We start from the raw sequence: 26,498 nt of genomic DNA, 5'->3' as shown, positions 1-26,498 counted from the left end.
GGCTAACTTTCATGATGATGGATAGTAATTTCTATACTCTGTATATATGTAATATATATCAAGGTATACTAAGTTTAGTCCCAAGTTTGTAACGCCTAAAAATATTGATGCTATGAACAAAATTTTGGTTTAGGTATTCATAAAATCACATAATTTGTCCATTTCCGGTTGCCCGTCTACCTGTGGACACGATAACTCACCGCAGTCCACTGACCTAGAACATGCCTAGAACCTAGATTGGATATCTAGAAGACACGGGTTCGAGTCCAGGCTCTGTGTAATTTTTTCGTTTCTTTCTATTGGATTCAATGAACATGGAGGATTATAAATTTAATAGTTCTATCAAGCCCAAGTGGCACTGAGAAGATTTATTAGTCCATTGAAATGTTACAATATTAGGGCCAAACTGAACATTTTCTAGAGGACGCGATTTTATTTGTGGAACATGCAGAGGAGGTCAATAACCTGGACAGAGACACATTCAGAAAACTCAAATGGTAAACAATTTTCAAAGATTAGGATAAGAAATAAAATTTCCAATTTACTTTGTTAAGTCCACTTTTATTAATTTAATATTTTAATAATTTAAAATATTTTGACTAGTTTCGTCTAAAATAGACATTTTCATAACTGTGATAATTAATTGTAGAGAGCTTTACTTTGTGGAACTCCATAATTAGGATAAGAAATAAAATTTCCAATTTACTTTGCTAAGTCCACTTTTATTAATTTAATATTTTAATAAAAGTGGACTTAGCAAAGTAAATTGGAAATTTTATTTCTTATCCTAATTATGGAGTGCCACAAAGTAAAGCTCTCTACAATTAATAATTTTCAGATAGTTGCAGATTTGTTTTAAATTAAAAACTATAATCTGTGATTCACTTTGGTTTCGAGAAAGGTGCGATTTCATGGTAACGCTTGACGTTAGCTTCTACCGTCAAAGATCACGTGGTATAATTTCGATTTTCGATCAGAGTGCCATCTAGATAAAAAACAACAATAAATCTGAAAATATTTGAACTTCAATTAATTGACGCTGGTATTATTTACTTGACTTGACGTTAAAAATCCCTAATTAAAAAATAAATAACTTTTGTTTGAAACATTTTTTTGTAAACATCACTGTTTACCCGTGAGGACACAAATTAGATCAAAACTTTGGTGTACATTTTCTTCAAAACTAAAAAAAAAAAATAAAGTAAAAGATAGGGAGTTGAAAATTTGCAAGTAGCTGCAACTAGTGGTTTTGTGAAACATTTTCGTAACATACAAAAATTATAGAAAATACTTTCGATAATGACGGTCAAAAGTTCGAAATAATTGTGTTGGTTTTTAAAAATTGATGCGAGCACTGATATGTAACACTTTCTATACAGGGTATTACAACAATTGACTCAGTTAATTGTTTGTTTTCACTTGTTAATACAATATTACATAAAAAAAGCTTGATTTTAACAATAACAATAAATTTTTTAATTTATTTATCTTATATAATTAAATATTATTCAATATTAGAATTTGATTTTACTTTTAATTCAATAATAGATTAATTGAATCAACATACCTATTTATTAATTAAATACCAAACACAAATAAATAAATTTTAAGAACATTTGGTTCAGTTCCAAATCAAATGACAAGTTTTGGTAGAATATTGAGAAATATATTTTTATACGGGCGATAGACGTTTAATGTTTTTGAGCAATTCAACTTATATAATTACCTCCCCGGTAACGACCTATGTTTTTTTTTTTTAAGCAATGTTGTTTTAAGTCCATAGATATTATATGGGGAAGTTTCATCTGAAGAGTATGGTGGTCCTTTTAGTAACTAGAAAGATTACAGTGAAATGCAGGAAGGCTTCTGGTGATAATGGAATGACAAATATTGTGCTCCGCTATATTTCTCGAAAAATGGTTGCACAGCTCAGTTATTATCTATACGTCGTACTTGAGACGTGATTATTTTCATGATCTTTGGAAAGCTGCTAAAATTCTAGCTCTTCCGAACACGAGTGAGCAACTTAAGTAGCCTGCCTTTTGAATCTGCTGTCCATAGAGATACTCGATTTGAATATTTGAGCTAAGATATCAGCATCACGAGTAAAAAAAATATAAACTATACTTTAAACAACTCAGCTGATTTTTTCATTGAATCAAAAGGCAAAAGATATCTTGTTTAAATATTTTAATGTGCTGTATACTCTTTTATATGTGTATGGTATGTGAGTGTGGTTTACAAGATTGTAAACAAACATTTCCGTTAAATATTAAGTATCTATGGGCGTTACAAACTATAGTTCGTTTTTATATCACTAGATAGTCTTTTTTAGTACTAAAATCCAAGAAATATCGATTATCGACCCATCAGTTTCCGGCTATATTTCAGCAAAATGATAAAGAAAGCAGCTTTGAACAAATGCAGTTGTATAAAATCAAAAATTCTAAAAAAACTTCCTGAACAATTCTAAAAAAAAATTTACATTGAACACACTGTATATGTAAATAAAATATACTTAAATATTTCTATAAAAATTTTAATATTTTTGTTTTACAGGAAATATTATTTGGTGTCATATACTATTTCAATAAAAATTAGTAATGAATTTAAGATAAAAATATTGAACGTCTATGGGGCCTACGATCAATTTCCAGTCAAAAATTTATCGTCTTTGTCATAAAATTTCGAAAATTGTGAGAAAATGATATACATGATTTAAAAAAACTAATTGAACAATGGTTTTTCCTTTTAAGCAGGATTTTTTTGCGTTAAGACCTTACTCATGATTTTATTTATATACGGTGTAAGCTTAGTGGTTGGCACAAAGCCAACTACTTTGATGTTTAGTCCGAAGATATCTTTAAATGAAAATTGTCTAAAAATTTTGGTTATTTGTGTATGCAATTGACAGTTGTAAAGTTGCAAAGCACGTCAAAGCAGTGATCAACGAAGGAAATGTGTTTTTATTGTTAATAAAAAAATTTATTATTATAAAAAATGAGTGAATTACCACAGTCATTTAAAAGTCGTGTATATTATGCTGCTAAAGGTGGTATGGCAATTACCTTTTGTCAACTTCTATCTGATAAATCTGAAGACGAGGTTAAGCAGTTATTAAACGAGGTGAGTTTCTACGTATTTACGTAAATGATTCTTTGTTCAAAACAAATCTTCAAGGGCAATGACATTTTTATACTATTTTTGTTATTAAATTATGTGTAGGCGTTATAAAATTCCTTTTTATGACTTATATTTCAGTTATATTACGAAAGTGATGGCCAAAAATGTACGCCATTAATTATAGCCGCCAAATTTGGCCACAAAAAAACTGTACAATTAATAATATCAAAGTTTAAACCCGATTTGGAAACAGAAGGCACTGTAAAATTTGATGGATATGTTATTGAGGGTGCAAGTGCTCTTTGGTGTGCTGCTGGAGCTGGTAAGGCAATGTTTACATTTTTTTTTAAATATCTAAACAAGAATGGAAATTTTTACAAAACATTTTGTTATTGGTTCAATCACCCAAATTAGGCAAATGGCCAAATGTACTCTAAAATGTTTTAGCGGAAATGTTTCTTTATTTCAATTACGAAAATTTCTTTATTTTTAAATCGTATTTTTTCACAGTGAAGGGTCGTTGATCGAATTTCAGACATTATTAGTATGATTTATTAATACTCCGGCCTTTTACAAATTGACATTTCATAAATTTCCTCAACTTTATTTTTAATTCCTCAACCTTCCTCAATTTTATTTTGAATTAACATAAATATACACTGCCACAGTACTGTAGGCGAATTAACGAAGTCATAAACCATCGCCATTTCACTACTGCGAGTACTGGCATTTTAGAGGTGCTTTAGCCAATTGATATTTGTAGCCACCATGCTCGGAATTTACAATTTGAGTAGAAATTATTTAAATTATTACAATTTTTTGTATCTTTCGTTTACAGGGCATTTGAATGTTGTAAAAACTTTGGTAAAAGCTGGAGCCAATGTTAATCATCCAACACGAACAAATTCTACACCATTACGAGCAGCTTGTTTCGATGGCAGTCTTGATATTGTGAAGTACTTAACTGATCATAATGCAAATATACATATTGCTAATAAATACAATAACACTTGCCTCATGATTGCTGCATTTAAAGGTCATTTAGATGTAGTGAGTATTTTCATACTTTTTCTTAAATTTATCGCACACGAATTCTTGTCCCGCAATTTTGACCATCTGCCTTTCCAGTAAAAACTTTCAAAAAATTTCAATTTTTTATTCTCAGGTTAGTTTCTTACTCGAAAACAAAGCAAATCCTGATGAAAAAGCTCATTGTGGAGCTACAGCATTACATTTTGCTGCTGAATGTGGACATACGGCTATTGTTCGTGAATTACTTGAAAATGGAGCGAGCATGACTAAAAATGAAAATGGAATAACTGCACTAACAGTTGCCGCAGAACGAACTAGAGCTGATGTAGTTGAATATTTGATCACAAGACCTGAAGTTACATTTGAAGAACAAATTGAAGCACTAGAATTATTAGGCGCATCATATGCAAACGATAAAGATAATTATTGTTTAGAATTAGCGTACGAATATTTACATCGTAGTATGCAACTAAGATACCTCGATTCAGATAATGTTATACGGAAAAAAACTATACCACCAATTCAAGCATACCAAAATTGGATTGAATGTCAAAGTCTGGCCGATTTAGAAGCCATAAGATTTAATCACAATGCAATACATATGGAATCGTTAACAGTTCGTGAACGTATATTAGGTCCTAATAATCCTGAAGTACCACATCCAATTATATTTCGAGGGGCTGTGTTTGCGGATAATGCACGATTTGATCGATGTATTGATTTATGGTTACGAGCGTTATATTTACGGCAAACAAATCAAATATCGGTTGTTAAAGATTTATTACGTTTCGCTCAAGTATTCTCACAAATGATTCATATTAATGAAGATTTAAGTGTTGAACATGTGATAGTAGTTTTAAGATCAACTGTTTTAGAATTGGAACGAAATAAACAAAAAATTGCAAATCCTGGCCCCAAAGACGATGTCTCGAATATTAAGGTATTTTACTTTTTTTATTTATCCACCTAATGTAAACTAAGCAGTTATTTCCCGAAAAAATTTGCTCCAGAAATCCGGGGACACAACGGGGATCACAGATGTCCCCGAATTTTTGGTTGAAGTTTTGAGAAAGTATTTTTAACATTCTATCAAAATATTAGCCATGTATCTGGCTGCTACAAAGTCTCTCCACTCAGACCTACTGTCCCCGGTTGCCTGCCTAATGTTCCGACATTTATTGATTTAAAACTGATACAACTGTTATAATTTTTATTAAAATTTCAGGATGAAGTGGAAAGTAATTTGAAAACAGCTTTATATTTAATAACAATATATACAAAATTATCAAAAAAATGTGATGAAAGTGATAGTTTTACAATTAAAAAATTAGTTTATACTTTAAATCAATTAAAATTATCTTTAAAAGATGGCAAAACGTTGTTGCATTTAGCAGTTAGTTCAGATACACAAGTGGATGATTTTCATATAAGCGATGTTTGCAAGTAAGTTATTTAATAATATATTATTATTCCATGGGCACATATACACCATGGGACAATCCTACTAAGGAAGATTCTATCTATCGAAGGCTTCCATATATTCATAGATTGAAAACAGATAATTGAAAGTTTTCAACTGCTAGGGAAAAAACAGATAGGAAAAGCAAATTTATTTTTTGAGAAGGGCTCCACGTAGATTGACGAAGACTAAAAAAAATATTGGAAAGAACAAATTTTTTGAGAAGAGCGCCACACAAAGGGACTAAAAAAAGATGTCTAATGCTACGGTCCTAGAGTACCATCACCATCAAATCCACCACTGTGCGTTATAGGATCAAGACCTAACACAGTCGTTTATATAAATATATTACTTACTCGTAGATGATAAAAGCACTTTTGAGAACTTTAATAAAGCAAACTGTGGTTCCAGATGGATTAACTATATTTGTAAACTGAAAATCATTTGATTGTATTGACTTTCTGTTTTTACAATTAATTTTTTTTTCAAAAAATTTGTCTTTATTTTCTAGAAAAGTATTTAGAATTAAACTATATATTTATTTTATTTTTGTAGATTTCCTTGTGCAGCCACTGCGAAATTGTTAATTAATATTGGTGCCGATGTAAATGCCATGGATTGTGATCGAAATACTCCTTTACATATTATAGTTAGCTATGAGGATCCTATTAGTGATTTTTTGACGTTGCACTCGATTATAATTGATTTGACGGATGCTGGGGCACATATGGACTCAGTTAATGCAAAGGGTGAAACACCTATTAAAGCTTCGGCTACAAGTAAGTTTTCTGCGATGGCATTTTTCTGTTAATTTTGCAGGGTTTAGAAATATAAAATTTACAATCAATTTCTTCTTTGCCAATAATAAAACCAAATTATTTTTGTCAATAAATTAAATAGATAAGTATCTCGTCACTAATTTGCCGACAATTAATTAGTTACATATATCTTCTAAAACCTAACTCCTAAAGGGGTGGAAAAGGGGATGAAAATTTGTAAGAAAATTCTCCGTTTTTGAACCCATTACTTAATCGATTTTGAAAATTATTTTATTCATAGAATGCTACATTATCAGCAAGTAACCTGGGTTTTATTTTCAAAAAAATTAGGAATCCGCACCAAAATCCGAACTTTTATTAATTGCATTTTATGTGTAGTAGTATGGAAACGAAGGGTCTTAAAAATGTGCGTTTAGTCTCATTCAATGCAGAATTTAATGTTCTAAAAACTTTATAATGTTTTCGATATTCTGAGTCTTTTAGGAAATGTAACAAAAACACTCCTTTTGGGGGTTCATTTTCACTCTTCATCACTTTAACAATACTACGCTGGAGTAGGGAGAACCTAGGATAGTGTTATTGGGCTACAAATGAAGCCATTAAAACAATAAACCTTTTAACCCCCCAACCAAAAAAGGGGTGATAAAAGTTTAACTGCTTTGTGTGTGCGTGTGTCTGTCTGTGTGATTTTGATTTTTTTTTGTTTCGTTTGAACGGTAATTCAATGGAGAGTATTCTTAGCTATGTTTCAAGTGTGATTTAAAGGTTCCGTACCCGCAACAACTAAAAAATAGGCTATGATCTTCAAAATCGGTTCAGTTTGGAGAAGATTCTAAATAAAAAGTAATTTAATGGAGAGTGTTCTAATGTATGTGTCAAGTGTGAGTTCAGAGTTCAGTACCCGAAAAAATTTGTCGGGAGTTTTTTAAATTTCACTTGTGTAGCAATTACCTGACCTAATTATAAAAATTAATCAAAAAAATTTTTGTTATCTAATTTCAGATGTTGCTGAAGTAATATTACGTACTCAATTAAAATTAAGTTTAAAATGTATTGCTGCAAAAGCAGTGAAAAAACATAATTTAACATATCAAGGCCAAGTGCCTAGATCACTAGAAGGCTTTATTGAATTGCATGGTAAAGGTGCTGTAAAGCAAGGCTAAAATTGTTGTTAGATTAATATTTATTTATTTTTTTTTTTTTTGTTACTAATTTGATGTGTATTTTAATTTTTTCAAAGTTTATTTTGACGAATATGCTTCATATGAGCCTACGAATCAAAAACAAAAAATCCTAGTCGAACGTGTATTTAATTGTAAATGTACATAATGTAAAAAGTATTTGATTACTAAATAAATGTGCCTATTTTGTTAAATTTTAAATGACTAATTATAGACTTGGAGACACTGATCACACATAATTCAACCCATTTGTTGACGAAAAGGTAGAAACTATTGGCTCTCTAAATTCTCCGAATTAATTAGGCTTAAATTTAAAATAATTTTTTCTGTTATTAGAACTAGTAAAATATTTTCAGTTGATTGTGTTGAATTTCATCTTTATTCTGAATTATTATACAAAGAGTAGATTTTGGCAAATTAAATTCGACACAGACTTGATCGCATGTTTCGGCATTTTTCAAATAAACAACCGTATGATAATAAAGCAAAATTAAATAAGTAAACAAACAAAAAGATTTTATCTCAGTTCTCGGTTACAGAGTTTAATGCATATAAAATTCACTCACTGTCTCAGTTATAGAGATAACTATGACGATAAATTCGAAAGAACGAATCCCAGATCTCACTTATCCATGTCCCACTTAACCAAGTTTCACGGTATATATTTTGACGATTGTTTTAATCAATGAAAAGTTAATTACTTGATTTTGATCAATAAATACATAAAGAGATGGGTTGCGTTTAGCTGAGGTAGCTGAATAAGCTAATTACTTATTTAATTTACAGAGCGCTCACAAAAAAGTACTAGTACTGGCACCCCATATATATAGTAATCCGCAGGAAGGCGAAACCGGAGAGGTCTCCTCTCAGTATGGGTGACTTCGTTTGGATGCAGCCATTGTTTGATCATTTTAAAAATAATTTGTTGACATTTATGTACATTTAAATCTCCTAAATCTATTTTTGTTCAACAGAAATACTTTATTAATCTCTACAAGAAACACAAATTTCTTAAATTTTATGACATAAAAATTAAAAAGATTAATTCGGGAAATATAGACAATAACAAATGGCTTGAAAGTAAGTGCCAGTGTCTTTGAGTCTATTAGTTACTGTGATTGATATTAAAACAGTGACTATGGAACTACGATCATGATGATTTAATTATGTTATTTCAATGTGTGTTATTTTATATACTTTAATAAAATAAATACGTATTATTTTTATTGCGACTTTCATTTATAGTTAACTAGCTCAATTTCTTTTTATTTTTAGAACAAATAATATAGAAGCTACCAAATAATTTTAGGTAATCTCATTTTTTGATATTCTATACCATTCCATCCAGTACATCAATGTGTCTGAAAATGGGGAGCGCAGCCTTCCAGGAGGCCTTGGAGCTCCTGCCAAGGAGCCGCGACAACATAAAAACAATAAACAATATTTAAAAAATAATAAATTCAAGAGTAACAAAAAGAGTGTGATTTTGAATAGGCGCACATGTTTCGAATGAAACAGTTTTTATAGATGTTCTCCTAATATTGATGCACGCGGGCATATTTTCATGCTTGAAAATTTTAAAATTTTTGCCGCCAATGAAATATCACTTTCGACTTCAATAAAAGTGTTTGTTTACACTTGGCCACTTTCCTAACTTGTAGACCAAAAGTACAATTAGATGAGAACATCGTTTACTGAATCTGTAAAATATGATCATATTACGTGGGCAGCTCAAGAAGAATTGATTGATTATAAATCAAATAATTCTCTTAATAGACTAATCAAATAGAATCCATAAAAAGCGTTTTGAGGAATTAATTTCCAGCGAGCTGGAAATCGTTTTAATATACCTTCATTTGGTCCTAAATGCGTGTAATCCCAGTTTGTCCAATCTCAGTAGGTGTGCATAACTTTTGGAAGCCAAATAACTGCAATACTTTGGAGCCAAATAGCTGGGAGCCAAATAACTTGCACTTTTTTCAGTAATTTGGCTCTCAAAAGTTATGCACACCTCTTCGGATTGGGAAAAATCGGATTATAGGTATATAGAACCAAATGAAGATATTAAAACTATTTCCAGCTTACTGGAAATTAATTCAAAAATTTTAATTTCGAAAATAGCTTTTAGAATTTTTTTTCGTTTTTCGAGAATGTTTCAAAAGACCAATAGTTAAAGCTACCTGCAAATTTACAACTCCCTATCTTATACATTTTTGGAGAAAATAGACACCAAAGTTTTGTATATATATAACGTATAGTACTTATACGTCATCAACAGAGAGCGCCAAAAAACTGCGTTTAAATATCTCAAAATTATAATGTATTTTAAAAATTTTTTTACACTTAAATACAGCATCAATACAGCATTTTTAAGCAGTATTTATATTTTTTTACTTTGTTATAACGGTGTAAACAATGAATTAAAAATATATAAAAAATGCATGAATATTCCCTATTTACGAAGAGGACTATTACGATTTGACAAATTATACAACTGCATTTAGATGTCATAGTCTATAGTTTCAATAATTTATAAAGAATAATCATTGCAAATTTAAAAATAATATAAAAAAATTTTAAAATATAAATATATCATAATGGCTAAAATAAATAAAAGTTATAAAAACATAATTCAAAATTACACATACTAATTTAAATATTTATCAAGTTAATATAATATAATGTTTGTAATTATTTTAAATTAAGGTTATTAAAAAAAATCAATTAAGTAAAACTAAATTGTAATATTATAACTAAGAATTTAAATATGATATAAGACATTGTATAGTTTGTGAAGGTTATTATTTTAAAATAAAACAATTTTAACAAAAAATTTTAACTATGTTAATAAATTTATGTATATTGTTAAAATATAATTATGGCACTAAATCGAACACTTGAAAATAGATGGATTCGTCGTTATAAAACATTTTTTGTGTTCGGATTTTTAATTTTAGTTATACAACTTTATATAGCTGTTAAGTTTTTTACTTTACATGCAAAAGATATTAATGAACTATCTTCGAATGATAAACAAAAGTTAGATACAATATTCGTCGATTCACTTGGTACAGATGAACATTCTGCACGACATACCAAAGAAGAAACTAATTTAGATGATGAGGATACTGCAGTAAATAGTAATTCTGTGAATATATACAAACATGAATCCGATAAAGTTTTGGATGTTAAAACAATTATTAAAAATAAAACGGTGTTACGTGTGGATGAATTAAATTTTGTTCCATTATGTGAGATAACTTCAAAAGATGCTATTTCAGCTATACATAGGGCTAAAACACAAAATTGTAAACACACAATTGCAAATATTACGTGCCTTATACAAGATGGTCAGTTGTATCCAATTAGTTTAAATAATTATTGTCCACATAAAGATTTACATGCGGGGAGATCATTGGGATGTTACAAAGATGAAAAAACATATAGGTTATTGAGTGGTTATTATGCAAATTATAAATCGAATAATTCACCAGAACATTGTATACGTATGTGCCTTCAATCTGGCTTCGTTTATGCCGGAGTTCAATATTCGTAAGTTTATTTTTATTTTTATTATAATAATATGTAATCAGTGGCGGATTTAAGAGGTGACAAAGGAGCAGTTGTCCACTGGGCCCTCGGATATACGTTTTTGGAAAAAACTTGAATTCCAAATGACAAATTCATTTTGTCCAACAACTCATAAAATAAAGTGTCTATTTTACATAATACAGCTGATACCCGAGTCTTTGAAGAGAAAATTCAAGTCGTTATGTGTTTGTCTTATGAAGCAGAAACTATTTTCCCTGATCTCTCCCCTTTTATCTTCTGCTCTAGCATCCTGTGTAGGGATCTCAATATTTTATTATGGTTTTTAGAACGGATTGTTGAATAAAAACTGTATAAAAATTTACTGGGCATAAACCTGGCTAGGATTGCAGCAGATTTATTAAAATATAAATATTGAAGTTTAATATTAATTTTTTTCCTAGTACTGAATGTTTTTGTGGGAATGATCAACCACCTTCAACTGCGCGTCTTCCAGATCCATCTTGTAACATGAAATGTCCAGCAAATCCCCGTAAAGCTTGTGGAGGATACTTTACAATAAATATATACGAAACCGGTATTGCTGGTATGTGAATATAGTACACGCGCTGGCAGTAGTTCTGTGGAAAGTAATACTCAAGATGTAGATCATATATTTTTTTGATTCGTTTAATCGCTTTTTGATCAAAGAATTCAAACTGATTAGCTTGATCAGTTTATCCTCAGAACAAAGTATTGGATGAGTGTGCTTGCTTTTAAAAATGATAGAGGTAAACTGACCGAGTGGATGAATTTGATAGCATCAGAAATCGATCATATAAACTATAGTTCGAGTTAAACTTTTGAAGTCCACAGAATCCATGCCAACGTTTAGATTAATGTTAATAATAAGTAACTAATATGCTTTAAATAAAATAAAAATATGTTTAATTATTCCCAAAGCTTTCTCACCACAACAAGCAGAATTAACAGCGTCGAAGAAAAATGACAAAGTTCGCATTGCATACTTGTTAACGTTAAATGGTCGTGCTGTACGGCAAGTGAAACGATTAATTAAAGCTTTATTTCATGTTGATCATTATTTTTACATTCATATTGATGCTGTAAGTTGAACGAAATTTACTTAAATTTATAATTGATGACATAGCTGTTTACAAAGTAGTAATAACAAACAATATCATAAAATACTGTTATCAGAGATAAAGTTGGGTTTTACGTTACATCACTTGGAAGGAGAATTTGTTGTGTACCGCTTGTATAGTCCGCAGCTGAGTGCTACCTGTATAGTCCCTAGCTATTCGATAAAAAAATGCCTAAAATTGGACTTCCAGATTATGCTTCATTCCATATTCAAACACAAATACAGTACAATATCACTAATCAATTAATTACTGGATCTTATAGACAAATTAAAATGTTGCTTCGTAATCAATTTTTTTTTCCATATTGTTTTATAGAAAATGGTATGGATTTAATTTACTATTTTGTAAGCACTATGTTCATGAACCTAAATAATAAGTTTAACTAACAAAGGATTTTTGTTTTCTAGCGACAAGATTACATGTACAGAGAATTATTAGTTTTAGAAAAAAGATTTTCAAATATAAAATTAGCTAGAAAACGTTATGCGACAATATGGGGCGGTGCCTCTTTACTACAAATGTTGTTAAATTCAATGCGTGACTTATTAAAAAAATCTGATTGGAAATGGGATTTTGTAATAAATTTAAGTGAATCAGATTTTCCAGTGAAGACAACCGATAAACTTGTTGAATTTCTAACAGCAAATCGTGGTAAAAATTTTGTTAAATCGCATGGCCGTGAAGTACAACGTTTCATACAAAAACAAGGTCTTGATAAAACATTTATCGAATGTGATGCACATATGTGGCGTATTGGTGATCGGCAATTACCATGGGGGATTCAAATTGACGGAGGTAGTGATTGGATAGCATTATCACGTGAATTTATCAAATATGTTACGAATACAAATCCAGATGATTTAATTACTGGATTATTGACAATATTTAAATACACGCTATTACCCGCTGAGTCATTTTTTCACACGGTTTTACGTAATTCACAATTTTGTAATACATATATTGATAATAATTTACATGTCACGAATTGGAAACGAAAATTAGGATGTAAATGTCAGTATAAACATGTAGTCGATTGGTGTGGTTGTAGTCCGAATGATTTTAAAGTTGATGATTGGCAACGAATATTAGCAACAGAATTAAAGCAGTTGTATTTTGCACGTAAATTTGAACCAGTTGTAAATCAAGCGGTTATTTTACAGCTAGAAGAATGGCTATTTGGACCACATTTGTTAAATGTAACAAATATAAATAGTTATTGGCAAAGTGTATATCATAGTGCGGATTTAAGTCCTTCATCAGATGATGTTATACATACAATAAGTAACAGTATTCTTAGATTATTAAGTAAACAATTAAATGCTCAAAAATGCTCAATATCTACAAATGAGTTAATTGAGGTTACATCATATTTTACAAATGATTTATTTCATGGTTCAATTTTAACATATTATTTTAATTCAACATATAAAATGGAAACGTTAATACAATATCAGAGTAATTTATTAATAAATAAAAATAATAATTCATTATTAAAACGTTTAAAATCATTTTATATAACAAGTGATTACGATCAAAAAGAACAAATTTCACGTAATTTTGGTCGATTTTTGGGACCATTTTCTGAACCGGTTATTATTTATGAATTTTTACCAAATATCAATACAAATAAATTATCGAATATAACATTTGTATGGATTAATCCGTCCGGAGATGTTGTTGATATTGCGCATGCTCATATTGAAATTAATTACGTTATTAATTATGTTAAATTACAAGTAAAAGGTCCATTATTACCAGGTACATGGACTGTTAAATTAGTTTATGAGAAAATAGTTCTTGTTCAAAGTGTATTTTTAATAACACCATTAGAATTTTTGGGTAAAAATTCGATAACACCAACTCAATCAATTATGATACATAGTGGTACAACAAATGTATCGAAGAAAGTTACTATTGATTGGTTAAAATATGGTAAAACGTTTAATGATAGACGTATGTTAAAAACATTAAGTGTATCGAATTCAAAACGTATTGGTAACGATTTACAAGAGTGGATCGATACATTAGTTAGTAAATTTTATAAAATTAATAATACTTGTATTCATTTAATTCATGATAAAAAAGTTTCAAATTATTTTCAATGTAATGATCATGTGAAGTTTGATGCATGTACGAGTACATTATGGAGTACGGTTTCACCGGATCCGAAAAGTGATGTTAGTTCAATCAATTCAATGCTGCAAAAATTAAATATTGATACGGATTCAATACGGTAACACTTATGAAAAATATTTTGTTTTTAAAATGTTTTTTTTAAGTATGCATTCAATTAATCTGTGAAACGGATGACAAAATTGGTATCAGAAAACAAAAAATACGTTGTTATAGAAGAAAACAATCCGTTTCGCAGATTAATTGGATTATTATGAAAATTTTTATAATAATTTATTATATGACCAATTAACTAAGTAAAAAAAGCATGTATATATAAATATATAATATTTAATAGGTGCCATTTTATTTTTGATTAGCTTTAATAGTTTTATTTATACACAGATTATGTTAAGTTAACATATTTTATTCTTTTTAATTAAAATTTTATTTGGCGCCATATAAATACATTTGTAAAGAAAAAATATCTTTTATTCAAACAAAGAATTGTTATTGTTGATGATATCGGTCTTTATTTTATGAAAATTTGTTTTTAAACATACCTATTTTCATTCAATCATTTTGGTTAACAGTTGGATAAATAGGTTTTTTTTTCTAAAATCATTATTTTGAGAATAATTCTGGAGTTTGATTTTTTTTATACCACGATATCTAAAGATGAAGCTTAAGTAATAATCTGTGTCACAAAAAATACACGGAATATATATAGTACTATGTATCCGTGTATTTTTTGTGATACAGGGTTACAAGCTCCTAAGCATTGATGATAGGAAATGCATACCATGCCGTTCATAGCATATTTCAGTCTCACCTAATCTTTCACTCAGTGTAACATTGCCTTGGTACTTGAATGTTTTTTTTTTTTTGAAGTCAATTTTAATGACCTTGAGAGAAGTACTTGAGTTAATTTACTAATAGATAGCAGCAGGCTAAGTACATTTGTAGATCATTGAAATAGTGGCTGTGTTATCATGGTACGAAAATTTGGAAAACTTCATCCTTAAGATCAAAGCTCATTTCTATATACGTATAAGTTTTGAAATAATAAATTTAGGCAATTTTTTATGTTTATGTAATATATTTAAATTCAAAATTTCAGATTTCAATGATGTAGATTATAGATTCTAACAAATTCACATTGACTGCGTCTAGCCGAACTGATCGCTCAGGTTTGCTTTGTTAGTATTCGCATCCCATTATCCTAAAGAAAAAATAGCGCTCAATCCGACTGGACGCAGCCATTCATATGGAGTTTAAAAAAGTTTTACCTAAACTAAACAAGTTCTAAGAATATAACTTTTAAAGATTATGATTTGTTTAATTACATAACGTAATTTTTAACGAATGTAAGCAATAAGTACCCACCAACCATATAAGTTTAATATTTTCAAACTTTTATTCCTTTTTATAAATTAGTGGCCATGTTTTTATACCAAAACTAATGATTTATTTTTGCAGCGTCTCGTCATGGTGTTATTTTACACTCGTTTAGAAGTAAAAATTTAATCATTGAATCAATCTGATCATAAATTCAAGATCAGCAACTTGAAAATTGAAAAGTAGGGTGTATTGAATTCCTTCAACAAATTTCGTAACGATTTTTAAAAATATAAAATGGACCTTAATAACTACTTCTAAACGAGCGTAATATCAACATGAAGTAGCACTTTTAGATTTAGTTCGTTATTAATACTTGCTGGTTTTATGAAATTATCTAATTTTTGGTCCAAACAAAATTTGACATAAACATTAGATATGAGCCAGTAACTTACGATAAAAATACAAAATCGATTCTTTAAGCTTGCGTTTGTTTAATCAAAACATCTAAATAACAATCACGATAAGAAGTTAACGATCTAGCCTCTTTTGTTGTCACATGCCGATATTTTTCATATTCCTTGATCAAATTCCATGATTTACACCTGATTTTCCCCACCATAATAAAAAATCCAAGGTAACAAAATTAAGTGAAATTTCGAATAGGCGAACATGTTTCGAATAAAACAGTTTTTATAGATTCTCCTAATACTGAATGCAACAACTAACAAAATAAAAAGTAATAAATTTTTATTAGGACAATATATTTAAAATTGAACTATTTTTAAAACATGTTCTCCTAATACTACTTACTAACTTAGCCACGGGTACCGTACTTTGGAATTTTGCACGGATCGAACTCTAGTACAATGTATTTATTTAACTGATGTGATGGTATTTGGATGTTGAGAATACACAAACACAAATTTAATATTTTTTGAAGTTTAAAAAGACTCATTTTATCCTTATTAACGATTTAATTAATATTTAGCACCTATGCTTGTATTTTTATGGCTTAATTTTATTAAAATAAAAATTAACAAATTTTGTATATGAAACACGTATTTCGTTTTAAAATTTTAAATCGTATTTTTTGTGATGATATTTAATATTTTTTAATAAAACATTGATGGCTGTGTTTTTTGCATTTAATTATTTTTATTAAATTCCCTTTGATTTTTATTATTCTATCAAAGGCCTAGCTTGCCAAATTTTGATCGTAGGTAGACTACGAATAGAACAGCCACTAATAAAACTTACTTTATAATTAATTTTAGTTTCGCAAATAGTGGCTTGTGTGGACAAACTGGGTGTATTGAACTTTTGTTCTATCTCTAACGGTTTACAAGACCCAATTGACCTATGTTGCTTATTTACGAACTTGACCTCACTTTTTACGTCCTCAGTGCGCTATAAAAATTTCAGCTTGATATCTCTTTTCGTTTTTGAGTAATTGTGATGACAGACAGACAGACATCCGGAAATGGACTAATTAGGTGATTTTATGAACACCTATACCAAAATTTTTTGCTTAGCATCAATATTTTTAAGCGTTACAAACTTGGGACTAAACTTAGTATACCTTGCATATTACATATATGCATGGTATAAAAATTAATAACTGAGGGTTATTATTTAACTGGGTCTGAACTTTGAAAATACAATGTATAAGAGGATTTTTTGGAGTCGCTGATCTCGAATTTCAGTCAAAACGTTTAATTTGTTAGCCCTTCTCCTCTTTTAGCCCACATAAGTAGACCCCCTAAATAAATAATAACATTTTTTAGAAAATTAAAGCCTGTTTAAGGAATGTAAAGGGCTTTTTAAAGTTGAATATGTTTCCCCTCTCTGTTTCGCAGTAAATAGGGCTTTTCATTTTAAAATGAAAAGCTTAATGATTTATAACCAATGTGATAAAATGAATAGCAAATATCTTCTACCTTAGTTCAACTTAATTGCTGTCAGTATAAAAAAATAAACCCTGCACAAAAAAGGGCTATAACAATTGCAACTGATAGAGATAACAATACTATAGAGCTGTATAGACTTAGGAACCGCAATAAGTGGAGGTACTTCCTTTTATCTGCGCCCTCATCAAAAACTTTTTTTGGCTGGTTCCGCGGGTTCAAAGTCCGGGTAATCAACCATTTTTCGTGTAATTTCAGTACTACCGAATAATTATTTACATGTTTGCGTGTATTTTAACAGAGTTATATGTACATACATTCTTTATCAAAAATACATTTTAGGACAATTTTAACAGATATTTTCAAAAGCACATAAATATGTTCTATTCACTATGTGAGATTTTTTTTTGGTGGGGGGGGGGGGGGGCTATAATTTTTCGGGTAATTAATTAATTAGGCATTGGAAACAAAAGTAAATTGGTTAATCTGCTATTGCCTGAAATCTGGTTAAGGATTTGTATGTGGTAATGTTATTTTATCGAGTTTGAATTAGTACCTCGATATGTAAGGTGTATAAAGAAAAAGTTTAAGAATTTTATCCTGGTAGTGTTAGAGGTTTATAGAAGTAGTTTATATTTTTAAATAAATAGTAAGAATGAGAATTAAAAAAAAAATGCTCCAGGTGAGGCTCGAACTCACAACCCCGGCATTGCTCACAACAATACTGTCTTATAAGTACCGTGCGCTAACCAATTGCGCCACTGGAGCTTGATCAATGAGGACAAATTATATGTATATAAATAAATAAATAAAATTAGAATTAAAATTACAAATTTATACAGCTTATTTTAAATAAATACTAATTAATATGAAGAATTTCAGTTTATTATAAATTAATATTCTATTCTTTTTTTATCTAATCAAGAGTTATCATTTAAATACACGTGACGTGTCATTTAACGAACTGTCATCAGATCAGCCATAAACCTTCAAGTGATGTGCTGTCAAAATTCCAAAATGAAAATATTTATGGGGTATATGGAGTGCAAATATTTAAATGTTTAGCTATTTTCTGTACCACATTTTGTAATCTCGTGTTTTTTTTATTAATTTTCTAAAGTTACGCTGTAAGTTATACTTTCTTACATAAACTTAACCTGCGTGTTTACATTTATTTACGATGTAAACTAAATTGTTGATATTTGTTAACGAGTTATGTGATGAAAAATAAAAATGAGCTGGTTTGATACCTCTGGGATTGCCAGTTTGGCAAAATCGGCCTTAAAAGAGGCCCAGAAAACCATCGATAAAGCTTTAGATATTCAAGATGAAAATGGTTCCGGTGAAAAACGTACAACAAATACTCCAGTCACTCCAACCTCTGCAGTGGTTGATCCAGAAAATTTTTTTGCTACCTGGGGCTTAAATGAACCATCACCTCAAGCTAGTATCACATATCAACAACCCATCACGAAGAGTCCAACAAAGTCCCAGAAAAGTGCAATGTCAACAAGTTTATGGGGTTCATTTACAGGATCCTTTTTCGAACCGACCGGGAAAGATTCAGTTATAGGAGAGAGTAGCAAAGATATTGAGGCTGAAAGTTTAGCCGATGATTCGGTAAACGAAATTTTTAATGAAAGTAAATTAGTTGTTGAAGAAATTATTGATGATCGATTGGATGTTGATCCTGATAAAATGAAGTTAGAAGAAAATACATCGAAAAATGAAATATTTACGGAAATTGTTTCAAATATTGAAACGTTATCAAACGAAGAAAAATTACCCCCTGTTATAAAACGTAAAGAAAAATCGAATAGTGCGTATTGTAATCGTTTATCAATCATTTCTAGTGAAAGTGGTCGAAATAGTTCTGATTCGGTGGAAATTCTTGGTTCTAGTGATACTGGATGTACTTCAACACCTGATTCAGAAATGATTTCATATGGTCATTCTTTATCAACATCAAGTTCTGGATTACGTAATTCTGATTCAGTTGAAATCATTCCAGATAGTTTAACAAGTCCTAGTTCAATTGAAGTTCTTAGTGGTAACAACACAGTTAATACAGATGATGAATTTCTATCACCGAGTTCAGATTTACCTGAAATTACCGATACTAGTGAAAGTATTTCAAAAGTATCCCCAGAAAGTATAGAAGTTATTCCAGAAGATGATGATGAGGAAACGAGTAATGCCGATGATTCAATTTCGTTTACATCATTTTCAGAAAGTACAATGAATACAGTTTTAGAACAATTTCAATCACGATTTGAGCCTCATACCGGTAAACTACGTGAAATGAGTGAATCTACTCCGAGTGATTTATCATTGAGTCCAGATAAAAGTATGAGTTCTTTCGGGGAGCCTATAACTCGACCACCTAGTAAAACTGGAATGCATTTATCGTTGGCACATACAACAAAAGATACAATTTCAAAAGAACCTTTAACAACGCTAATCGATACTCAACCTCAAGTTTCAAATCAAAGTATAACAGCTTTAGTTGAATCTCCAAATGTTATAAATCCTGTAGATGAAGAATCTGGACCAGACGATGGGTCATTGTCAGATCGAACAATTACAGCAAGTGAAGGAGACCCTACAACTTTTATGGAAAGTAGTACAGAAACTGTTACAACGAATGAAAGTTCAGTATACGTAAAAAATATGTTAGCTGATGCAATGATTGAAAAAGCTAATGAAAAGAAGAGTAAAACACCTGAAATAATTCGGGAACAATCTCCAATGTCATCAGAAAGTCGAAGTGATTTAATCAAAATCGAATCTGAACATACATCAGATCATACATCCGGGGATGAACTTGAAACAACAACTTCATCTGATATCGAAATCATATCTAGTCCAAATGGTGACAGTAGTTCTACCCAAAGTGTGAGCCGACAAAGTCCTGCAAAATTATTTGGATTTAAAGGTTTAGAATTAGTTAGTAAAACTATGATGACCAAAATAAAAGGACATAATCGTGAATTATCTGAAGCTAGTAGCCATAGTGATGATAGTCACTTGGAAGTTGAAAAATTATTGAGACGTATTTCAGAAATGACCGAAATTTTAGAAGCACGCGAAGCGAAATTGGTTGATATGAATAGACAGAATATGGAATTAGCTGAAAATAATGCTGAATTAAAAACTCAATTGTATGCTGTTCACTCAAAGCAATTGGAATCAGCCGATGTTAATCAGGTCACTGAAGAGTATACCCAAAGAATGTCAGCATTAGAACGGAAGTTTCAACAAGCTATTCGTGAACGCGATAATTTACGGAAACAAATGGATGCTCTGAAACAAGATTCAACACGTGTGTCGAAAAGTGATTTAGAAGTATCACTTCAAGAAAAAGATGATATTATTAAAGAATTAAGAGAAGAAGGTGAAAAATTATCGAAAACGCAACTTCAGCAGTCTAATATAATTAAAAAAATTCGTGCAACTGAAAAGGAAACTGCAAATGAGATTAAACGACTCAAGTAAGAAAAATTTTATTTTTACATTTTGTACAATAAATGATTATTTGATATAATATAATTGATACGAAGCTCAATAAAAGCCTTTTAGACTGGAAACTATTATTGACTAGAGTGACACCCACCCGCTTCGCTGGGTTTAAAAGTAAAGATTCGCGAACGGTCGCGAAAATAGTTTTTTTTTTCAAATATCTCGTAACTAAAATAAACTAAACTGCGATAAACTTAATATAACTATTAAGTTTATGGCAGTTTTAGCTATTATAAAATTTTTTTGTTAGTTAATGTTACATTAAGATTCTCTAAGAATGGCTATTTTATGTATTCCTTTATGCGACTATAATTGACCGAAATAATATTATTTAATTTTGAAATTACAGAACACAATTAGAAGAAATTACAACTGAAAATGAACGATTAAAGAAATCATTATCGGCAAAAGAAAAAGTCGAACGTTCACAAATTGAAGCAATCCATCAATTAACATCAAAAAACAATGTTTTAGATCGTGAAAATAGTTTGTTAAAAAGTCAATTAGATGATACAACACAACGATTAGAAACAATAAAAACATCATTAGATGCAGCTAAAAAAGAATTGTCTGATAAACAAAATGCTAGTCATGAATTAAGTGTACGTGAAAAAGCACTAGCTGAAATGGAAACATCAAAACGTATAACACAATCACAGAATGAGGAAATATTAAATCAATTAGAAGATTTACGTGACAAATTACGACAAACAGAACAAGAATATTCACGTAAAGAAGCAGCATTACGTGATGAGAATAATGAATTGTTAAGAAGATTAGAAAATTCTGAGGCACGTAATGAAGAGCTGGCTGAATCCATATCTCAAGCAACGAAACCTTTAATACGACAATTGGATTCTCTACAATCAACGTATAGTTTTAAACAGAATTCGTGGGAAAAACAAGAACAGGAACTTTTGGATAAACTAAGTATGAATTAACTATGTATAATTAAATCCTTGATCTTAAATAAGTAATAATCTAGGGTTTCTGGTTTCTCGGCCTTTTTTCGACGCACGAGAATTTTCGATTAGAAATTTTGAAATTTTTTATGAAACACGATGTTATATTCATACTTTATTACAAAGAAATCAAATTTTAATTCAAAACTTTTTTATTATAAAATAGGCTTTCAGAAATACAAGAGCACAAGCAGCATTTGATAGGCTGTTTTCTTATTTTAGTGATTCTAAAGAGTAACCGTTGTCCATCAGAGACTTAAAGCATCCTAGCAATTCCCTTAATAGCTTGTAATTAGCGCTGTGGACTCAAACTATTTTATTTATCTAAAATTGAAAGTTCTTATTAAATAATATAAATTTTCCGTAATTTTCAGATGAAGCACAAACTTCACTTGTTACGTTAACAGAAAATGAAAGACAAGCACGACAGGATTGTTTAAATTTACGATCTAGGGTATCTACATTGGAAACGAATTATAATACAGCTTTACGTCAGAATGATGAGCTTATTTCACAAATAGAGGAATTAAAAACTCGTCGAGCAATAGCAGAAAATGAATTACAAAAGTATGTATTAATTTTATTCAATTATATCTTTGATCTTATATCTTATACCAAACAGCATTCAAAATTTAATTGATGGTATGCTATTCACCCCTTGCTGTCTCACCCTGCACCACCAAATATGTACGGCGTTGCTGGATACTAACGCTGCATAAGTTTTTGAAGCGAATTACATGAATGCCTTACAGAAATAAACTAATTAACTTCCTATACCGAAGTTACCAGATTTATTTCTGTACGGTATTTATACTTCCAATCAGAGGCTCGAACCAATATGTTTTTAGTAATGTATCTATTTTTTACAAAGATAAATTGGCATTTTGCTAAGAATATCTTAATTAGAAGATCGAATACCGGGACTTTTTTCAATTATATTTCATTATATTTCAATTTTTAATTTCTCTTTATATTATTATTTTTTCTATAAGCGATTTATTCTATTTTACTTATTGGTTTGTTGAATGTAGATTAAATGTAGATTCTTCTATTTTTAGACAAAAAGAAAAGTATGAAAACGAACTATTAAAAGCTAATGAAGAAATACAAAGATTATCAAGTGAAATATTGGCTTTAAATCAACAATTAGATAATGAAAAACAAATTTTAGAAACAGAAAAAATGCGGATTATAGAATTACAGGTATTTAAATTGTTCATTGTGAATTATTGGCTGTATTGAGTGGAACAGTTAAATTGGTCCACCTTGTTTATAAAATTTTAAAAAGGACATGCTGTTGCTCTTGTCAAGTTTTTTTTCTTTTTAATTTGCTCTAGCTTCAAAAAATTTATAATTTGTCCCATGCATTTCAAGTAAATCTTAAAAAAATCGATAAAAAACATGATTTAAATGTTCTCCACTCTTTATGCCACTCTAAACTACCGCTTTAGAAGAAAATTCCGTTGCAATTTTTTTTGACCCGATGATCATTTACGAAATTGGGCTTCTTTAATTGTCATTCATAATTTTTAAGGTAGTAAGTACGAATACCAAGGCAATTTTAGATTTATAGTTGAAATTATTTGTACCTTATTTTCAACTTTGATGATGAATTTTGTTATAACTTCATGAATGTAGACGAAAAATAATAAAACAATTTTTTGATATCTCCCTTGGTTTTCGAAATAGCGAAATCTAAATAATTAAACAATATTTTGAAAATTACTCCAGATATTGAAAATCTTTATTCTTACTTTTCGTTTTATTTTTATCCTTAACGATTTTTTTTTTGTTTTCAATAATTTATTAAATTTTTTAATTTAATTTAAATAGTTTTTTTTTTAAATTTCCGCCGATTAGTTTTGGAGAAATCTGTAGAAAATTACCTTAAACAAAAAATAAATACAATAATTAAAGTAGACCTTTCTTGTTAACGGTTGTCTATATCACTCTTCTAATGCAGTAATTTAGGGACACTGTATATTGTTATTATTAGTAAGTACTACAATGCGATTTTATATTATAAAAGGATCAACTGCAGCAAAGGCACGAACCGTTTTCTGAACAACATTCTTTAACACCACAAGCTCAACAAACTTTGGTTAGACGTGATTCATCGCCAACACTTTCTTTAGGTCGAATTTCACTTTCTGAATCTCTTGGTAGCATTGTTTGGCCACAAGTAAGTAAAAACATAATTTTTTTTAAATTATTTAATATTTTTACTTTATTTTTTCGAAAAATACTGTAAAATCTGGAAAAGTGCTGGAACAGCTTCGATTTTCTAGCAATTCTAGTATTTTAATGGGATTGCAACCACCTTCAGTTGCATTTTGACCTCGGATGCATGATCAGCGACGATTTCCGAGGTGAAATTTTGAATTTAATTTTTTTTTATCTCTGTTACTACTAGGGATGATTTTGAGGGAATTTGGAACCATCCTCAGTTGCTTTTCTACCTCTGAGTCTGATCAGCAACCTCAAAAACCCCCGGAAGACGCGTTTCGAGGTGAAGTTTTAATTAAAAATGTTTGTGACTGCTAGGGGCGTTTTTGATGGAGTTGTACCCATCCTCAATTGCTTTTTGACATCGGATTCATTATTAGGGATCCTAAAACCTTCGTGAGACGATTTCCGAGGTGAAATTTTCAATTTTTTTATCTCAGTAACTTTTAGAGAATGCTTTACTGGGATTGCAACCAACCTCAGCTGACCCCGGATCCGTAATTTTAAAAATTTTTGTTGTTGTTACTATTTGGGGTGCTCTGGCGGTGGGAATATTACTCTTGTTTTCTCATTTTTCATAGTAATGCTGAGGTTAGTGATGATAAATGTTTCTGAACAAGTACAAACAATAATTTTTTAAATCGGAACTTTTCCACCCGTTTTAAAGTCTTTCCGGGTTGTTAACTGGACTATCCACGAATTTTTAATTATTCAGTAAACTTATGTCTATTGTTAGTAAGTTGTCTATTGTTAGTAAGTGATTCCTACATTATTTTACTCATTTTACACATTTTCCAGGATGATAATTTAGAATGTGGAGCTTCAGCTTCCGGACGTTATAGTACTGTCTATGATAGTATACGTGGTAATCCAACAGCTATTTTAGAAAATTTACAATCAACGTTAAAATTACGTGATGGCGAAATACAACAATTACAATGGGAAATGTCTAGACGTGATAATGAACGTACATTGTTGACAAATGAACTAGCATTATTAACATCGAAATTAGAACAATTAGAAACACATTGTGCTAATTATGATCAACTGAATTTACAATTTATTGATATCAGTCAAAAATATGATGCAATGTGTCAAATGTATGGTGAAAAAGTTGAAGAAGTACAAGAATTACGTTTAGATTTACAAGATGTCAAAGAAATGTATAAAACACAAATTGATGAATTGTTAAATAAAAAACAGAAGGATGGTTAACATTTTTATGGTATTTATAAGCATCGCTCTTATATCACAGTGAAACCTCAAGGTTAAGTGAGATATCAAGGGCCCTGCAAATTTGTCTCACTTATAGAGGTAAAATAAAAGTAAATAATATTCTACCTAGAGCAGGTAGAATATGAATATCTATAACATAGCTAAATTTCAAATCGATAAAGCAAAGAGTATAATCGCAGTGTTTGAAATTCAATTGTAACTTTAACCATTCTTATCTGGAAAACTGCTTTTCTTTATAAATTTTGTTTTCCACCAATGAATATTTTAAGAAGATTCTTATAAAAATTATAAAGTTTCGCGCCAATCAAAAATGTGTATAGCCTTAAATTTAGATTTTCAAACTGTGTTTAATTCAAAAAAGTAATTTTTGAAAGTTATCAAAATTCTAGATAAAATTTATTCGCTTCATCTCTAAAAATAAGCACTGTAAATATGTATGCAAATATTATATAAATGTAAAATTTTAATAGTGTAAAGTTTAGATTAAAGAAAATTGTGTTTTAGTTTTAATTATATTTAATAAAAAAATCACCGAAAATGGTGCTATGTTGTTTGTTATTCATATAAGTAATAAAAATATACAATAAAAATATAATTTATCTGTGATATTTCTAAGGAATGTTTGTATTTGTTCGAAAGTTTTTCTAAAAGTCGAAAGGTATTAATAATTAATTAAATATTACTATTTAAATATGTTATCGTATAATAAGTTTTTAATTTATAGTTTTGTGAGTAATTCTTTATCAAAATTTATTGTAAACTAGTATTATAGCCATCATTTGGAGTAGTTTATTCATTCATATTTTAATTTTTCGCAATTTAAAAACTGTGCCTATGCCATAGAAAGAAAAATAATATACGAGGTTCGAACAATCATAAATTAGATATGTTTCAAAAACAAAAACATGTATGTATGAAATAGTGTAGACGTCT

General features: G+C 29.7%; 3 protein-coding genes and 1 non-coding gene across 4 annotated transcripts; 3 read left to right on the top strand and 1 right to left on the bottom strand.

The window, feature by feature from the left end:
- The first annotated feature begins 2,816 nt into the window (after positions 1 to 2,816).
- On the top strand, positions 2,817 to 7,950 carry LOC123297268 (protein fem-1 homolog B). Its single transcript, XM_044878867.1, has 7 exons — positions 2,817 to 3,126; positions 3,262 to 3,445; positions 3,962 to 4,173; positions 4,289 to 5,095; positions 5,381 to 5,598; positions 6,170 to 6,393; positions 7,396 to 7,950. Exons 1-7 carry the CDS (start codon positions 3,001 to 3,003, stop codon positions 7,554 to 7,556), a joined length of 1,932 nt encoding a protein of 643 aa, XP_044734802.1. The 5' UTR covers positions 2,817 to 3,000; the 3' UTR covers positions 7,557 to 7,950.
- A 2,502-nt stretch (positions 7,951 to 10,452) lies between these two features.
- On the top strand, positions 10,453 to 14,621 carry LOC123297580 (xylosyltransferase oxt). Its single transcript, XM_044879304.1, has 4 exons — positions 10,453 to 11,126; positions 11,567 to 11,709; positions 12,066 to 12,226; positions 12,673 to 14,621. Exons 1-4 carry the CDS (start codon positions 10,453 to 10,455, stop codon positions 14,500 to 14,502), a joined length of 2,808 nt encoding a protein of 935 aa, XP_044735239.1. The 3' UTR covers positions 14,503 to 14,621.
- Positions 14,622 to 18,296: 3,675 nt separating this feature from the next.
- Positions 18,297 to 18,390, bottom strand: Trnai-uau. Its single transcript has 2 exons — positions 18,353 to 18,390; positions 18,297 to 18,332 (listed from the first exon to the last, which is right to left on the bottom strand). It is a non-coding gene; the product is annotated as a tRNA-Ile (tRNA).
- Positions 18,391 to 18,647: 257 nt separating this feature from the next.
- On the top strand, positions 18,648 to 25,739 carry LOC123298173 (TATA element modulatory factor). The gene is made up of 6 exons (XM_044880101.1): positions 18,648 to 21,113; positions 21,491 to 22,071; positions 22,478 to 22,670; positions 23,162 to 23,306; positions 24,133 to 24,285; positions 25,128 to 25,739. The coding sequence occupies exons 1-6, from the start codon at positions 18,856 to 18,858 to the stop codon at positions 25,542 to 25,544; spliced, it is 3,747 nt and encodes a 1,248-aa protein (XP_044736036.1). The 5' UTR covers positions 18,648 to 18,855; the 3' UTR covers positions 25,545 to 25,739.
- The last annotated feature ends 759 nt before the right edge of the window (positions 25,740 to 26,498 follow it).

This window comes from Chrysoperla carnea, chromosome 4 (genome assembly GCF_905475395.1).
Source record: "Chrysoperla carnea chromosome 4, inChrCarn1.1, whole genome shotgun sequence".
Taxonomy (NCBI): Eukaryota; Metazoa; Arthropoda; class Insecta; order Neuroptera; family Chrysopidae; genus Chrysoperla; species Chrysoperla carnea.
Note: the sequence above shows the minus strand (reverse complement) of the source record. Positions and strands in the feature narration are given on the sequence as shown.

What these genes read in the sequence shown, in the direction of transcription:
- LOC123297268 (XM_044878867.1), top strand. Translation starts at nt 3,001, where the DNA reads ATGAGTGAATTACCACAGTCATTTAAAAGTCGTGTATATTATGCTGCT. An exon ending in TTAAAGGTCATTTAGATGTA is followed by an intron (nt 4,174 to 4,288) that starts GTGAGTATTTTC and finishes TTTTATTCTCAG; the next exon opens with GTTAGTTTCTTACTCGAAAA. An exon ending in ACGATGTCTCGAATATTAAG is followed by an intron (nt 5,096 to 5,380) that starts GTATTTTACTTT and finishes TTAAAATTTCAG; the next exon opens with GATGAAGTGGAAAGTAATTT.
- LOC123297580 (XM_044879304.1), top strand. Translation starts at nt 10,453, where the DNA reads ATGGCACTAAATCGAACACTTGAAAATAGATGGATTCGTCGTTATAAA. An exon ending in ATACGAAACCGGTATTGCTG is followed by an intron (nt 11,710 to 12,065) that starts GTATGTGAATAT and finishes TTATTCCCAAAG; the next exon opens with CTTTCTCACCACAACAAGCA. An exon ending in TTTACATTCATATTGATGCT is followed by an intron (nt 12,227 to 12,672) that starts GTAAGTTGAACG and finishes TTTGTTTTCTAG; the next exon opens with CGACAAGATTACATGTACAG.
- LOC123298173 (XM_044880101.1), top strand. Translation starts at nt 18,856, where the DNA reads ATGAGCTGGTTTGATACCTCTGGGATTGCCAGTTTGGCAAAATCGGCC. An exon ending in AATGAGATTAAACGACTCAA is followed by an intron (nt 21,114 to 21,490) that starts GTAAGAAAAATT and finishes TTGAAATTACAG; the next exon opens with AACACAATTAGAAGAAATTA. An exon ending in TGCGGATTATAGAATTACAG is followed by an intron (nt 23,307 to 24,132) that starts GTATTTAAATTG and finishes ATATTATAAAAG; the next exon opens with GATCAACTGCAGCAAAGGCA.